Genomic DNA, 15813 nt, shown 5'->3' with positions numbered 1-15813 from the left:
TGCAGATAAAAAATAAGGCTATTAAAATGTGGCAAATATGTTTAAAATAAATGTTTTTAGCTGATCTTTTATAAATATTACTATCTGAAAAGGTTGTTATCTCAGAAACAATACTGACATTTTCCTGGCAAACACTCCCTTACAAATAGGCATCCTGCCAACTTACATGCAAAGTCCTGGAAAAAAACACTATTCACCACCGTGCACGACTACAAGCTTACTTTAGTTTAAACAAAGGCTACGGCCTCTTGCACACAGATGGCTGGACTAGTTTGCTGGAGAGCAAGCGGCATCAAGTTGGATGTAACAACTTGCTGCCTGCTCAGACGTACATGCAGGGGATGAGCACCACTCTACTGTAAGCACCCAGAAGATCCATAGGAACAGCTGACAGTCCATAAATACACTACGTCCAGTTACCTATGTAAAAGAGGCCTGGTTCTAGTTCAACCTCATGACTCACAGATTTTGATAAGATTGGCATATATTTTTCATTATCAAATTGTCTATGTCAAAGAATTCCTTATATGAAAAAGTCAAATCCTTATAATTATTTTCTTTTCCAGACCAACACATTTTAGGTGATCTTGAGAAGAAGAAGATCTTGGTTTTCACTCCCTCTCGTCGGGTTGGAGGGAGACGGCTGGTGTGTTATGACGACAGGTTTATTGTGAAGTTGGCCTACAACTGTGATGGAATTATCGTCTCGAATGATACTTACAGAGACCTACAGAGTGAAAAGCCAGAGTGGAAGACATTTATAGAGGAGCGGCTACTTATGTATTCCTTCGTCAATGACATGTAAGTTATTTATTGATATATTCAACTGCATAATAGCAAAAAAAATGCATGTTGCATGCATCAAATTGATGCTGTACGATGCCAGTATCTACCAGGTAATTAGAGTTGCTGAACTCCGGTGGTATGCAGGAAATTGCAGCTATTGTTGGCACCAACATAGTAATATGAACACCGGACATTGGGAGCAGTAGAGGCTATTGGGCACTGGAGGACAGTAAACTGCGCTGTTGTTGGCACCTGGCTATAAGCATTGATGAAGTTGTTTGGGTGCCGGACAACAGGGGCTGTAACATTGGTGAAGGCGGTGTGGATATTGGTGGATTTATTATTTTTTTTGATGGGGGGTTGGTTGGGGTTAGGCATGGGTAGAAGGAGGGCTCGAGTGAGAATACGGTTAGGTTTAGTGTTAATTATTGGCAGGTTTTGCAGCAGGGGGCGTAGGGTTAAGCATCGGTAGAGAGAGGGCTCGTGTTGAAATAATCTGTAAAAATTACTGATATTTTACTATAGGAACTACCACTGCCCAATAGTAGAGTATCAGTTATTTTACCTATATTCTATTAGCCAATATTTTCAACTCCCAAATTACCACAGCGATTTCAAATGTGCGCATTATAGGGACTCCCAGCGATGCCCAGCAATATGGAGATGCATATTATACTATCTGGATTCATGAGTATATGATTCCTGCTTGTTTCTTCATGTGAGTACTTAAAATACTCTCCTTCACTCAGTGCACAGCCCATCCCTCCCTCCCTTCCAGTGTAGGAGAATATGTTGTTTAACCACTTAAGGACCACAGTCTTTTCGCCCCTTAAGGACCAGAGCCTTTTTTTCCATTCAGACCACTGCAGCTTTCACGGTTTATTGCTCGGTCATACAACCTACTATCTAAATGAATTTTACCTCCTTTTCTTGTCACTAATACAGCTTTCTTTTGGTGCTATTTGATTGCTGCTGCGAGTTTTAGTTTTTATTCTATTCATCAAAAAAGACCTGAATTTTGTCAAAAAATGATTTTTTTTTTTACTTTCTGTGCTGACATTTTTCAAATAAAGTAAAATTTCTGTATACATTTTTGTCCCCAAAAAAAACATTCAGTGTATATTTATTGGTTTGGGTAAAAGTTATAGCGTTTACAAACTATGGTGCAAAAAGTGAATTTTCCCATTTTGAAGCATCTCTGACTTTTCTGACCATCTGTCAGGTTTCATGAGGTGCTAAAATTCCAGGATAGTATAAATACCCCCCAAATGACCCCATTTTGGAAAGAAGACATCCCAAAGTATTCACTGAGAGGCATGGTGAGTTCATAGAAGATTTTATTTTTTGTCACACAAGTTAGCGGAAAATGACACTTTGAGACAAAAAAAAAAAAAAAAAAGCTTCCATTTCTGCTAACTTGTAATGAAAAAAATGAAATCTGCCACGGACTCACCATGCCCCTCTCTGAATACCTTGAAGTGTCTACTTTCCAAAATCGGGTCATTTGTGGGGTGTGTTTACTGTCCCGGCATTTTGGGGGTGCTAAATTGGAAGCACTTGGGCCCCTTAGCGCAGTTAGGATGGAAAAAAGTGCCACACATGTGGTCTTGCCGTACACAGGAGAAGTAGTATAATGTGTTTTGGGGTGTATTTTTACACATACCCATGCTGGGTGGGAGAAATATCTCTGTAAATGACAATGTTCTGATTTTTTTACACACAATTGTCGATTTACAGAGAGATTTCTCCCACCCAGCATGGGTATGTGTAAAAATACACTCCAAAACACATTATACTACTTTTCCTGAGTACAGTGATACCCAGTGGCGGCTCCAGGAAATTTTTTTAGGGGGTGCTATGCAGGTGCTGGACCAATTTCCGGGGGAGCTGACGACCTGCGGCGCGCGAAGCGCGCCGCGCCAAAAATGGGTGTGGCCACAACCTGCGGCCGCGGCGAAAAAATGGGCGTGGTCATGACCGGATGAGGGCGGGGCTAACTGTAATTTAAAGTGAACCCAGGGTGAGAGTGATATGGTGGCTGCCATATTTATTTCCTTTTAAACAATACTAGTTGCCTGGCAGCCCTGCTGATCTATTTGGCTGTAGTAGTGAACTGAATTACACCAGAAACAAGCCATGCAGCTAATCTTGTCAGTTCTGACAATATTGTCAGAAACCCCTGACCTGCTGCATGCTTGTTCAGGGTCTATGGTTGAAAGAATAAGAGGCAGAGGACCAGCACGGCAGCCAGGCAACTGGTATTGCTTAAAGGGAGATAAATATGGCAGCCTCAATATTATTCTCACCTCGGGTTCCCTTTAAAAGTGCAACGCAAAGACAGAGGGCCCAAGTTTTGGTGACCCTTTTCCCAGAAAATTCACATAATTGTGCAGGTTTTCTCAAGAAAATACACGTAATGTGAGCAGATTTTAACAAAAAACACGTCCAATGACCCCAATATGCACAATCGTTATCAGATATGGCCCCAATATGCACAATCGTTATCAGATATGGCCCCAATATGCACAATCGTTATCAGATATGGCCCCAATATGCACAATCGTTATCAGATATGGCCCCAATATGCACAATCGTTATCAGATATAGCCCCAATATGCACAATCGGTAGCAGATATGACCCCAATATGCACAATCGTTAGCAGATATGACCCCAATATGCACAATCGTTATCAGATATGGCCCCAATATGCACAATCGTTATCAGATATGGCCCCAATATGCACAATCGGTAGCAGATATGGTCCCAATATGCACAATCGGTAGCAGATATGGTCCCAATATGCACAATCGGTAGCAGATATGGTCCCAATATGCACAATCGGTGGCAGATATGGTCCCAATATGCACAATCGGTGGCAGATATGGTCCCAATATGCACAATCGGTGGCAGATATGGTCCCAATATGCACAATCGGTGGCAGATATGGTCCCAATATGCACAATCGGTGGCAGATATGGTCCCAATATGCACAATCGGTGGCAGATATGGTCCCAATATGCACAATCGGTGGCAGATATGGTCCCAATATGCACAATCGGTGGCAGATATGGTCCCAATATGCACAATCGGTGGCAGATATGGTCCCAATATGCACAATCGGTGGCAGATATGGTCCCAATATGCACAATCGGTGGCAGATATGGTCCCAATATGCACAATCGGTGGCAGATATGGTCCCAATATGCACAATCGGTAGCAGATATGGCCCCAATATGCACAATCGGTAGCAGATATGACCCCAATATGCACAATCGGTAGCAGATATGACCCCAATATGCACAATCGGTAGCAGATATGACCCCAATATGCACAATCGGTAGCAGATATGACCCCAATATGCACAATCGGTAGCAGATATGACCCCAATATGCACAATCGGTAGCAGATATGACCCCAATATGCACAATCGGTAGCAGATATGACCCCAATATGCACAATCGGTAGCAGATATGACCCCAATATGCACAATCGGTAGCAGAAATGACCCCAATATGCACAATCGGTAGCAGAAATGACCCCAATATGCACAATCGGTAGCAGAAATGACCCCAATATGCACAATCGGTAGCAGAAATGACCCCAACATGCACAATCGGTAGCAGATATCGCCCCAATATGCACAATCCGTAGCAGATATGACCCCAATATGCACAATCCGTAGCAGATATGACCCCAATATGCACAATCCGTGGCAGATATGACCCCAATATGCACAATCCGTGGCAGATATGACCCCAATATGCACAATCCGTGGCAGATATGACCCCAATATGCACAATCCGTGGCAGATATGACCCCAATATGCACAATCCGTAGCAGATATGACCCCAATATGCACAATCCGCATCACCTGAAAAAGAAAAGAAAAACCCATTTACTCACCTACAGCCAGAAGACCTTCTTTCCCGACCTCCCGTCCCGAGTCCCGACCTCATTGTGGCGCGCAGCGCCCGCGCGCCCACGATCCTCTTCCTTCCCGACGTCACGACGAGACTTCCTGCCTGCATGCAGAGAGCAGGGCTACGGGAAAATGGCCGCCCGAAGTCTGCAGAACAGGGCTCCGGGCGGCCATCTTACCGTAGCCCTGCCTGCTGCTCCGTGCTGCCGGTGTGTGAACTGACTTGGCGTCTTTTAGACGCCTGAAGTCAGTTCACTCCAGGGGGTGCTTTGGGGGTGCTTGGACAATTCTAGGGGGTGCTCGAGCACCCCCAAGCACCCCCCTGGCGCCGCCACTGGTGATACCACATGTGTGGCACTTTTTTGCACCCTAACTGCGCTAAGGGGCCCAAAGTCCAATGAGTCCCTTTAGGATTTCACAGGTCATTTTGAGACATTTGGTTTCAAGACTACTCCTCACGGTTTAGGGCCCCTAAAATGCCAGGACAGTATAGGAACCCCACAAATGACTCCATTTTAGAAAGAAGACACCCGAAGGTATTTTGTTAGGAGTATGGTGAGTTCATAGAAGATTTTATTTTTTGTCACAAGTTAGCGGAAAATGACATTTTGTGAAAAAAAAACAATAAAAAATCAATTTCTGCTAACTTGTGACAAAAAATAAAATGGTTAATAGTCAGATGTGGGAGAATGACTTTCATAGGAAACACCTCTATGCTGCTGCACAGCCTTAGGAGTTTGTATAACTTCCCTGCTTCCATGCAGGAGGTCTGTAGTGCAGTGTGAGCACAAGCATATGCTTTGAGGAATCTCTTGACTCTTTGCTGTCCATGATGCTGCCCCACAAGTGCCTAACACTAAATATAGTATGGTTGTAAAAGATTTATTTTGTTAACTGATTCACACTGATTTGCTAGTTTAACCTTCAGTAAATTTTGTTTGGCATTAGATTTATGCCTCCGGATGATCCCATGGGACGACAAGGACCAAACCTAGACGACTTTCTGAGAAAAAGACCCCTTGGACCAGAAAATAAAAAAATACAGTGTCCTTATGGTAAGGAATGCTTTTTGATATGTCAGCTTGGACAGAAACATTTTATTATGTCAAAATTAGTCAAAACTAAGTTTTGCTAAGTTATGAATTTCTACTGTAGCTTAATGTATGGCTGTGTAATTCCCCACCATTATGTTTATTGCAGTGGAATTGGCTCTCATTAGCTGTGTTGCCATTGTACCTGCATAATGTCTTTACTTCTTTTGTAGATACTGTAATCTAACTGTTGAACTCTGTCATTTGAGTGAACATACCTCACTGTTATATAGCACCATTAACTGTCCATATCAACACTTTCACTAAACAGATAGTAGTAATGACTGTTTGCATGTACTGTATTTTCCATTTCAGTTTTTCTTGCACTAAGTAGTTTTATTTTGAATACTCCCTTATAGGTAAGAGATGCACCTATGGCATGAAATGCAAATTTTATCACCCAGGAAGGATCAATCAGACTCAGCGGTCAGTAGCAGATGAACTGCGTGAAAATGCCAAGTCTTCTCCTTCTAAGAGCAATAATTATTTAGAAGAGAAAAAGGTGAAGAAGCAGTCTGCTGCTGGGGCTTCCATTGCAGATGCAGACAACTCCAGTTTGCAAAAACTTCCTTTGGAAAGAACTGGATCTTCCCAGAGATCAAGGGCAATGGACAAAAATGCTTTGAAGCAATATTACAGTAATGGAGGTACTGATTGGTTCCCTCCTTCGGTTAGCTCCCAGGATTCTATTTCTTATGACTCTGGGGTGGATTTTTGGACAAGTGTATCCAATGGTTACTGTGATACTTCTCATGATCCAATAGCTTATAGCAGCTGCAGCCAACATATACCATGCCGTCAACATAGTCATGATTTGGATGCAGATCCACGCAAACACTATGGCTCTCAGAAAATGGTTGCGCATGGACCTCACTCAGCACCTTATTTAACATATAATCAGTCTCTACCCTGGTCAGCTCCAAACGGTCCAGTGTACAGAAAGGAAATGTCAGAACCATGTCGAGCTGCTCATCATAGTCTTCCACTTCCAAGTAACTACCCTCGTGAATGCTGGTCTGAGCTGAACTCCATCCACCATTCCGCAGTTGGGCCACAGTCTAACTTTCCAGTGTACAGACAAGTTCAGCCTTCAAACCACCAATGGCCAAACCCTGAGCATTACTCGGCAGAGAGACAGAGTGTGCGCACCAAGCTTTGTGCCATCTTCCAGCCCCATTTAGTGGATGCTGTAATGAACATGTATCCGCAACAGTTGGATCCACAGATGTTAGCAGGAGAAATATTCAATTACAGAGCACAACATCGTATGTGAAAGTAGCTGCATGTATAGACGTAGCTTTCATTAGCAAAGCATGAAGCAACAAGCCTTTTCTTGTCTCCATCCTTTAAAACACACGTTTTGTTTTTGTAGTAAACATTAAACTGTGAGAAGCATCTAGGTTCAACTCTATACTGCAATGATTAGCTCTGGGATTTTTCTTAATCAGATGTAAAAAAAGAAGGTCATATACTGTATGTCAAACAAGACTTGAATTTCTCACTGAAAAACTTTTTTTTTACGACAGCAATTTAAAATTAAACTTTTCATCCTATCTGAACCATAAACTACAGAGGGGAGATGAAGATATTGCCTAGGTGTTACATATTTATTGAACTTTTTAGCAAGAAAACATTCGATAAACATATAACACCTTAGTGAATTTAAAATTAGATTTTTCCCAAGAGGTAAATTATCAAATGTTTGATAAAGTGTTTGATAAAGCTTAGTGAATTAAGGCTATAATGTTGCTTTTTGCAATATTATTAACGCATCAGGTCCTTTGGGACTTACAATTAATTGCAGCCATCTTGCAAAATAATGTGATATTCAGTTCAATCTTTGAAGGGAACCCAAGGTAAAAGAGATTTAGTGGCTGACCTGCTTATTTCCTTTTAAAAAATGCATATTGCCTGGCTGTATTGCTGATCCTCTGCCTCTAATACATTTAGCCAGAGACCTTAAACAAGCATGCAGATCAGACGTCTGTGGCAAATCTGACAAGGTTAGCTGCATGCTTGTTTCAGGTGGTTTAGACTCTACTGACCAGAAAGATCAGCAGGATGCCAGGCAACTGGTATAGTTTAAAAGCAAATAAATATGGCAGCTTCCATAGGTCCCTCACCTTGGATTCTTTTTAAGGATTATAGAGCTATTTGTGGACTGCACATCTTTTTTATGTGTCTGTTTTGCATATAAAAGCTTTTTTAGGGCTGGTTCATACTACAAGCACTTTTCTAAGTGCAAGTGATTGGAAAAAGCTCTTGCCAACATAATGCTGTTGATGATTTTTTTTTTAATTCACATTGCTCAAGTGAGAACATACACATAGCATTACATTAGCAAGCATTTTCACATCGGTGGCCCTTAGAAAAGTGCTTGTACCAACCTGGTTCACACAGCAAGATCTTTTTAAGCGCTAGTGATTTGAAAAGCTCTTGCTAATGCAACGGTATGTGTGATTTTTATAAAATCATGTAGCTCAAGTGAGAATACACTCATAGGATTGCATTAGCAAGACCTTTTTAAATCACAAGCACTTAGAAAAAGCTCTTACAGTGTGAACCAGCCCAAGGTTTATCCCTTGCATTATGAGATAAGATATTAACAGCTTTTACAGCTCAGTGGCTGATAAAGCAACCAGCAGAAAATGGAACTAAAACTTATAACCCTTTCAGGAACTTTTTTTTAACAACAGTTTTCCTCTAGAATGTATTTATTGAAGCAGTGGGAACATTTTGATTGTAGTTCAGCTTTAAGAATAAAGTGAAGAAACTGAAATGTTTTCCCTTTCAAGCTAACACTTGAAGAATGAAGGTTAAGATCGTCTCTGCTATCTACAATACCTTTCTTTTTCTCTAGTGCAGTGTTTTTCAAACTGGGAGATGTGCACCTGTGGTGTAACTCATACTCTAGGTGATCTTAGCGCAAAGAAAATTGGTCTCTCTGAGCAACTGCTCCACTTTTTCACCAGGTTTATTCCAATTTTCATTGCAGGTATCTTGATCAATCTAATCCAGTGTCCCAGTGTATGATCACAAATTGGGATCAATTAAATATGATCTCTGTAATTATTGTACACTTTAGAGAGACGTTTGGAAAACACTGATCTAGTGTTACAGAATTCCTTCCCTTTGTATATTTGGATACAGTTTATCTCACCTATCATGTACAATATTTTTGCATTTGCATTTACATCAGTGGTATATAAATGCGTTTTAATTGAAAAGAAACGTTTTATGTTTCAGATACAAGCTAGCCAGGTTTTTTTGTTTTGGCACATGCTTTACTACAGAGCTGTTCTTTATTTTTAAATGTCTGTCCTGTGCAGATGCCTATGTTTCTTGTCAGGACTGCAGTGGTTCCAATATATGGAATTCAGCTAATCCTGGAAAATGTATGTACAGGGTCCAGGAGAGAAAACTGACAAAGTGTAATCTTTCTTTTAACTTTTGACCTCAAACAGCAGCGTTAAAAATGCACATAATACAAACCTGTACCACACATCAAATTTGCTTTTGAACAGGGATTGTATCAGTTAGCTGAATGTTCATATGTGGAATAATGAAATCCCGACTCTTAAAGGGACTTGGCAAATCTTCACAAGAAAATATGCGAGAAGAGCTATGATTATATTCAGCTTACATTAAAAAAAAATCCTCTTTGTAAATGTAAACAAACAAAACAATTGCCAAAGAGCAATTGACTAGTTGATGCATATTGTATCTTAAGACTAAAATCCAGTGGTTGGTCTCCTGTTGTCAAGTGAAAGGGTAACACAATGCTACAGGATGCATGAAAAGCTACATCTTTTAGCAAGATGGTATCATTTGTAGCTTCACGTAGGCCACCAAGCTCTGCAGAAAATGATCTCACTCCTTATAAAGCCAAAAGTGAAAGATCTAGTATTGTACGTTTGAACAGACCTGGAAACTGGGAAAATATGAGTGGCACTTGGGTACCGCAGCAGCATACACTAAAATGCAGTAAAATAAATAATAAGTTCAATTATTATGCAGTTCTGAATACATGTGACCTGGTCACACTATTCAGCGTAATTTAAGTCAACTTGATGTGCCACATGCATGTCCTACATGAAACCTGGATTTAAAAAGAGATGTTGTGTTAATGTGTTTACCCTTACACTTGATGATTTGTGCGACTTAGTGAATTGGCACTATGTGCTGTTTTGCCACTATCTTGCAATCATTATAATGTTAATTGTATACATTACAGTAGATGTAATGTTTTAAAACTGTAAGCAAAATGCTTTCTTAATTTTGTTGTTTTAATTGAAACTGTTGAATAATATTGACATAGCTGGATAAATTGCTTGGTTGGGTTCCATTCTGGTTAAGACACTGGTTACTCTGCTGGGGTTACACCAAAGTAGTTCATGTATTTATGATTGTGTGAATAAACCTAACTATGTTCACTGATTCTGTGAATTGTTATTTTTTGTATTAATCCTAGGAGAAAAGTATGGTTTAGGAACTGTAGTGAAAATAACATGATGAATAAAATTGCTTTTTTTTTTTTTTTTTTTTACAAAATTCACGTATAAATTATTTAGTCACCGTTTTCCCATTGTAAAATCTTTCCTCTCCCTGTTTTACATTCTGAAATGTATCTTGACAACTTTAGTTCAGTCAGGTGATCTGTACATAATGTTTGTTACCGAGAGTTCTGTGCACAGAGACTGCTTGCTTGACATTTGGAAAAAGCTGTTATTTCCCACAATGCAACAAGGTTCACAGTGCCAGATTTATCAAAGCATCACTGACAGATTTTTCTTCTTAAACAGTTCTAATCAGCAGAATGTTCTGCATGATAATAAGAAACTTCTTAAATCGTATGGAATAGTGGCAGTTTACCGTGAATTTCTAAAACTGCACTATAGTTAAAAGTGCAAATCCATCCCTAAACTGCTGCAGATTAAGAAATACTTAATAGGACTTCTACAGTTTGTGCAGCAGCAGGGGCATAACTAGAAATCACTGGGCCCTCCTGCAAAACTTTGGATGGGGCCCCCTCCCACCAAACCACCACCCCACCCCCTCCCTCCATTCTCCTTTGCTTTCTGCACAAGTAAACTTAGACCCAATGTTATTCATTTGGCTAGTGCACACTTGAATGTGTTTTCCCCATGCAGATAAAAACAGGCAGCAGTGAAGCACTGCAGGCATTTTCTCTATCAATTACATTAGCTTCTGTGATAAAACGTGCACGTTTTCACACATACAGACAGACATGTTGTGCAGAAACCGTATACAGAAAACCGACAAATGAGTGTGCTACCAGCCTCAGCTTTTTACAGTCACTCTGTCCATCTCTGATGCAGCTGAACTGGCTCTGCAGACATCTCCAGCATCTCTAAAGCACACAGCACTTGGGGAGGGCTAGAGAGGTTGGCATCTGGGCACTGTACAGAAGATCCTGCTGCACACTGAATAGGGACAGTCTACAAATCTTTCTCTACAAAACTTTGTCTGATTTGTTATCAATGGCTGAGCAGATGCAGTCATTAGAACAAGTGTGCAGAGAATAGAAAGCTTTTTAACTCCGTGCCCAGACTACTCAAGAATCACTACAGGACACAGCACTTGGGGAGGGGTAGAAAGGCTAGGGGTAGAACAGCGGTATACACAAGACCCTGCTGAACACTGAATAGGGACTGTGTAAAAATCTTCGTCTGCAAAACTTTGTATGATTTCTTATCAGTAGCTGAGCAGATGCAGTAATTAGAATAATTGTGCAGAGAGCAGAAAGTTTGTTTCTCCGTGCCCTTAGATGTCAGTCTCTCAGGACAGGGCCTCCTGTGGCTTTTGGGCCCCCCTGCAGCTGCATCCCTTGCAGGTTCTATTGTAACGTCCCTGTAAGCAGCAGTGCAGGTTAGACACGATTTATGAAGTGCTCTTCCTCCCAGCTCAATTCCTCACTCACAGCCTGCAGATATCAATACAGCAGATGGATTGGTTACCTCAGCAACAGCAATTTCCTTAACACACTGCACTGTCTGAGAAATCTTCCTAACTCCTATTTTACAACAGCTATTTCTTAAGATGTCTGAGACAGTTCTGCATGGATTTCTAAACACCTACCAATATTTTGTCTCAGACACTCTTGGTAAATGTCAGCCACAGACAGCAAACTGTCAGGACCATGGTCATGACAGCATACCTGGGAGGGGTTTCACCACAATATCAGCTATAGAGACCTACCTGATGATCTATTCGAGTAAAGGTTAAGATTTCTCAAGGGAAAGGTGGTATCAGCTACTGATTGGAATGAACTTCAATCCTGGGTTAAAGTTCCTCTTTAAAGGGAACCTTAACTGTGGAGGGAAAAAAATTCACTTACCTGGGGCTTTCCCAAGCCTCCTGCAGCCGCCCTGTGCCCGCGCCGGTCCTTCGGTGCCCTCCGGTCTCCCTCCGCATCTTGCGTCATGCGGACGCGCTTTACGGCTCTTTACGACGGGGAATGCGGAAGAAGAGGACGCTTTGCCGGAGGACGACTGGCAGTAGGCCGAAAGCCCCAGGTAAGTGATTTTTTTTTTCCCCACAGTTAAGGTTCCCTTCGAGCTTTCAATTCTCATCTTGCAGTTTGTCACTGTTGTCTGGTGAGCTATTTCATAGCTGGTTGTATAGATATACTGTATGTACAGATTTCTTTAGCTTAAATATTCTCATTCTATTGTTACATCATTGTTTGCAAAGCAAATCAAAAGAAAAAAAAATTACCCAGGCATCAGAAAAGCTTTCCTTACTCAGACATCTGTGCAAGAGATGCCAATCTAGCAGCAGAAGGTCTAATGCCTGAACAAGCAGGCTATAACTGTAATGACAGCAGGATGCTTCTTAAAGTGTATATCTTTATTTTTTTATATATATATAAAAGAGCTCTCATGGATTTGATGGTGCTAACTTTATTTGGCACGCTTGTATAGTTCCAGAAGTACCACAGTAATTTATTTTTGAGTCTCATATACAACATTGGTGACTGCCTGGACGGATTTTAGACAATGACAGAAATCCATAGTTGGTGAAGTGCAACTACATTTTGGTCCGGTTTCACAAAGTGGTCTTATTTTAAAGAGGACTTGTAATGACATATAGTAGAATGTAATAAATTATCAATGATACCCATTTATTCCTTAAATATCCTTGTTTCAGCATCAAAAACACTTCTATATATTGTTGTATATTAGTATGTAGCCGCCCCCACCCTGTGATGTTTGGCCTAAACTATGATGTCAAGCAGCCTTTTCCCCCCAGAACACTCTGGGAGATTTTTTTCCTGCTCACTTCACAGAGGGGGCATAAAGACATTCCACAGTGATTCACCTTGCCTATAGTAAAAATGCTCGCATCTCTAATAAATGTAAGAATGCAAAACAGGTTGAAGAGTAATTTTACAATGGGAAAACATTGAGTAAATAATTTATAAAAGATTATTGAAAAAAAGGTAATTTTATTCATTACATTGTATACAATAAGCTTTTTCTTTAAAGCAAACCTGAACTGAAAATAATATTCAGGGATAAGCAATTGCATTTGTTTTTTCAGCGAGATACAAGTGTTTTGGCTTCTAGTACCGTATTTTCCCCTCCATAAGATGTACCTGAACAGGAAATTCATCTATGTTTAGAGGAGGAAACCCAGAATATAAATTCTAATCCAGGTTTGTCTTCATGGGGCAGGGGCATCTTCTGGGACATCACAGCAGGGCTGGTGCCAGGGTCTAAACCCTCCCTCATGTTATTAGTGATACCCCTTATATATATGCAGACATCTCACTTTTACCTTATACATATGCATTCATCACACACACCCCATAATTATGCACACTTCATACACACATATTCCATATATATAACCACATCACACACATATACTCCATTCAAATAGCCACATAACACACATATACTCCATACATATATACCGGTATATATATATATATATATATATATATATATATATATATATATATATATAGGGTGGACCATTTATATGGATACACCTTAATACAATGGGAATGGTTGGTGATATTAACTTCCTGTTTGTGGCACATTAGTATATGTAAGAGGGGGGGGGGGACTTTCAACATGGGTGGTGACAATGGCGGCCATTTTGAAGTCTGCCATTTTTAATCCAACTTTTGTTTTTTCAATAGGAAGAGGGTCATGTGACACATCAAACTTATTGGTAATTTCACAAGAAAAACAATGGTGTTCTTGGTTTTAACATAACTTTATTCTTTCATGAGTTATTTACAAGTTTCTGACCACTTATAAAATGTGTTCAATGTGCTGCCCATTGTGTTGGATTGTCAATGCAACTCTCTTCACATACTGATAGCAACACTGCAGGAGAAAAGCTAGCACAGGCTTTCAGTATCCATAGTTTCAGGTGCTGCACATCTCTTATCTTCACAGCATAGACAATTGCCTTCAGATGACCCCAAAGATAAAAATCTAAGGGGGTCAGAATGGGAGACCTTGGGGGTCATTCAACTGGCCCATGACGGCCAATCCACTTACCAGGAAACTGTTCCTCTAGGAATGCTCAGACCTGACACCCATAATGTGGTGGTGCACCATCTTGCTGGAAAAATTTAGGGAATGTACCAGCTTCGGTGCATAAAGAGGGAATCACATCATCATGTAGCAGTTTTGCATATCCAGTGGCCTTGAGGTTTCCATTGATGAAGAATGGCCCCACTATCTTTGTACCCCATATACCACACCATACCATAAATTGTTTTGTTCCAACAGTCTTGGAGGGATCTATCCAATGTGGGTTAGTGTCAGACCAATAGTGGTGGTTTTGTTTGTTAACTTAACCATTCACATAAAAGTTTGCCTCATCACTGAACAAAATCTTCTGCGTAAACTGAGGGTCCTGTTCCAATTTTTGTTTTGCCCATTCTGCAAATTCAGTGTGCCGATCTGGGTCATCCTTGTTGAAATGCTGCAGTAGCTGGAGTTTGTAAGGGTGCCATTTGTGAGTAGCTAATATCCGCTGTAGGGACGTTCAACTAATGCCACTCCCCAGTAACATGCGGCGAGTGCTACACTTTGGGCTCTTGCTGAATGAATCTAGGACAGCCACTGATGTTTCTTCATTAGTGACAGATTTCATGCGTCCACATTTTGGCAAATCCAACACTGAACCAGTTTCACAAAACTTAGCAAGCAGTTTGCTAACTGTAGCATGGGAGATGGGTGGTCTCGTAGGGTGTCTTGCATTAAAATCTGCTGCAATTACCAGTTTACTGCGTTCACCAGACATCAACACAATATCTATCTGCTCTTCACGTGTTAATCTCAGCGACTTGTCAATGGCTCTAAACAAAGAGAAACTTATAAATAACTCATGAAAGAATAAAGTTATATTAAAAACCAAGCACACCATTGTTTTTCTTGTGAAATTCCCAATAAGTTTTAGGTGTCACATGACCCTCTTCCTATTGAAAAAACAAAAGTTGGATTCAAAATGTCAGACTTCAAAATGGCCACCATGGTCACCACCCATCCTGAAAAGTTCCCCCCTCAGACATACTAATGTGCCACAAACAGGCTAATATCACCAACCATACCCATTTTAACAGGGTGTATCCATATAAATGGCCCACCCTGTATATATATATATATATATATATATATATATATATATATATATATATATATATACATACACACACACACACACACACCTCCTAATTGCCCCAGTATGGCTGGGACAATTCTGCTTTTGGAGGCTCTGTTCCGCATTATCAGGACACATAATGCCCCAAATGTGCCTAGGTAGTCACAAGCGTCAGAACACAGCCAAGAGATGAGAAAAACATTTTTCTCTTTGGTATATCACAATGGTACTTTCTCTATTGCAAAGTGCTACAAAGTTATTATAAATCGAAGATGGAAAATTATCTCCTAGGAGAAAACTCAGAAGAAAAAGGGAATTGTATATGGCCCACTGTGTTTACAGGATTTGGAAAAAAGGTCACTTATATGTGA

General features: G+C 40.5%; 1 protein-coding gene across 2 annotated transcripts in view; it reads left to right on the top strand.

Annotated features, from left to right (window-relative positions):
- ZC3H12A (zinc finger CCCH-type containing 12A) overlaps positions 1-10234 on the top strand; it is a 47512-nt gene extending 37278 nt beyond the window's left edge. For both annotated transcript variants that reach the window (XM_068269052.1, XM_068269051.1), the window contains exons 4-6: positions 567-801; positions 5655-5761; positions 6157-10234. In XM_068269052.1, coding sequence (XP_068125153.1) covers positions 567-801; positions 5655-5761; positions 6157-7070 — 1256 coding nt within the window. In that variant the 3' untranslated portion in view covers positions 7071-10234. The remainder of the gene's footprint in view (positions 1-566; positions 802-5654; positions 5762-6156) is intronic.
- The last annotated feature ends 5579 nt before the right edge of the window (positions 10235-15813 follow it).

This window comes from Hyperolius riggenbachi, chromosome 2, assembly GCF_040937935.1.
Source record: "Hyperolius riggenbachi isolate aHypRig1 chromosome 2, aHypRig1.pri, whole genome shotgun sequence".
Taxonomy (NCBI): domain Eukaryota; kingdom Metazoa; phylum Chordata; class Amphibia; order Anura; family Hyperoliidae; genus Hyperolius; species Hyperolius riggenbachi.
Note: the sequence above shows the minus strand (reverse complement) of the source record. Positions and strands in the feature narration are given on the sequence as shown.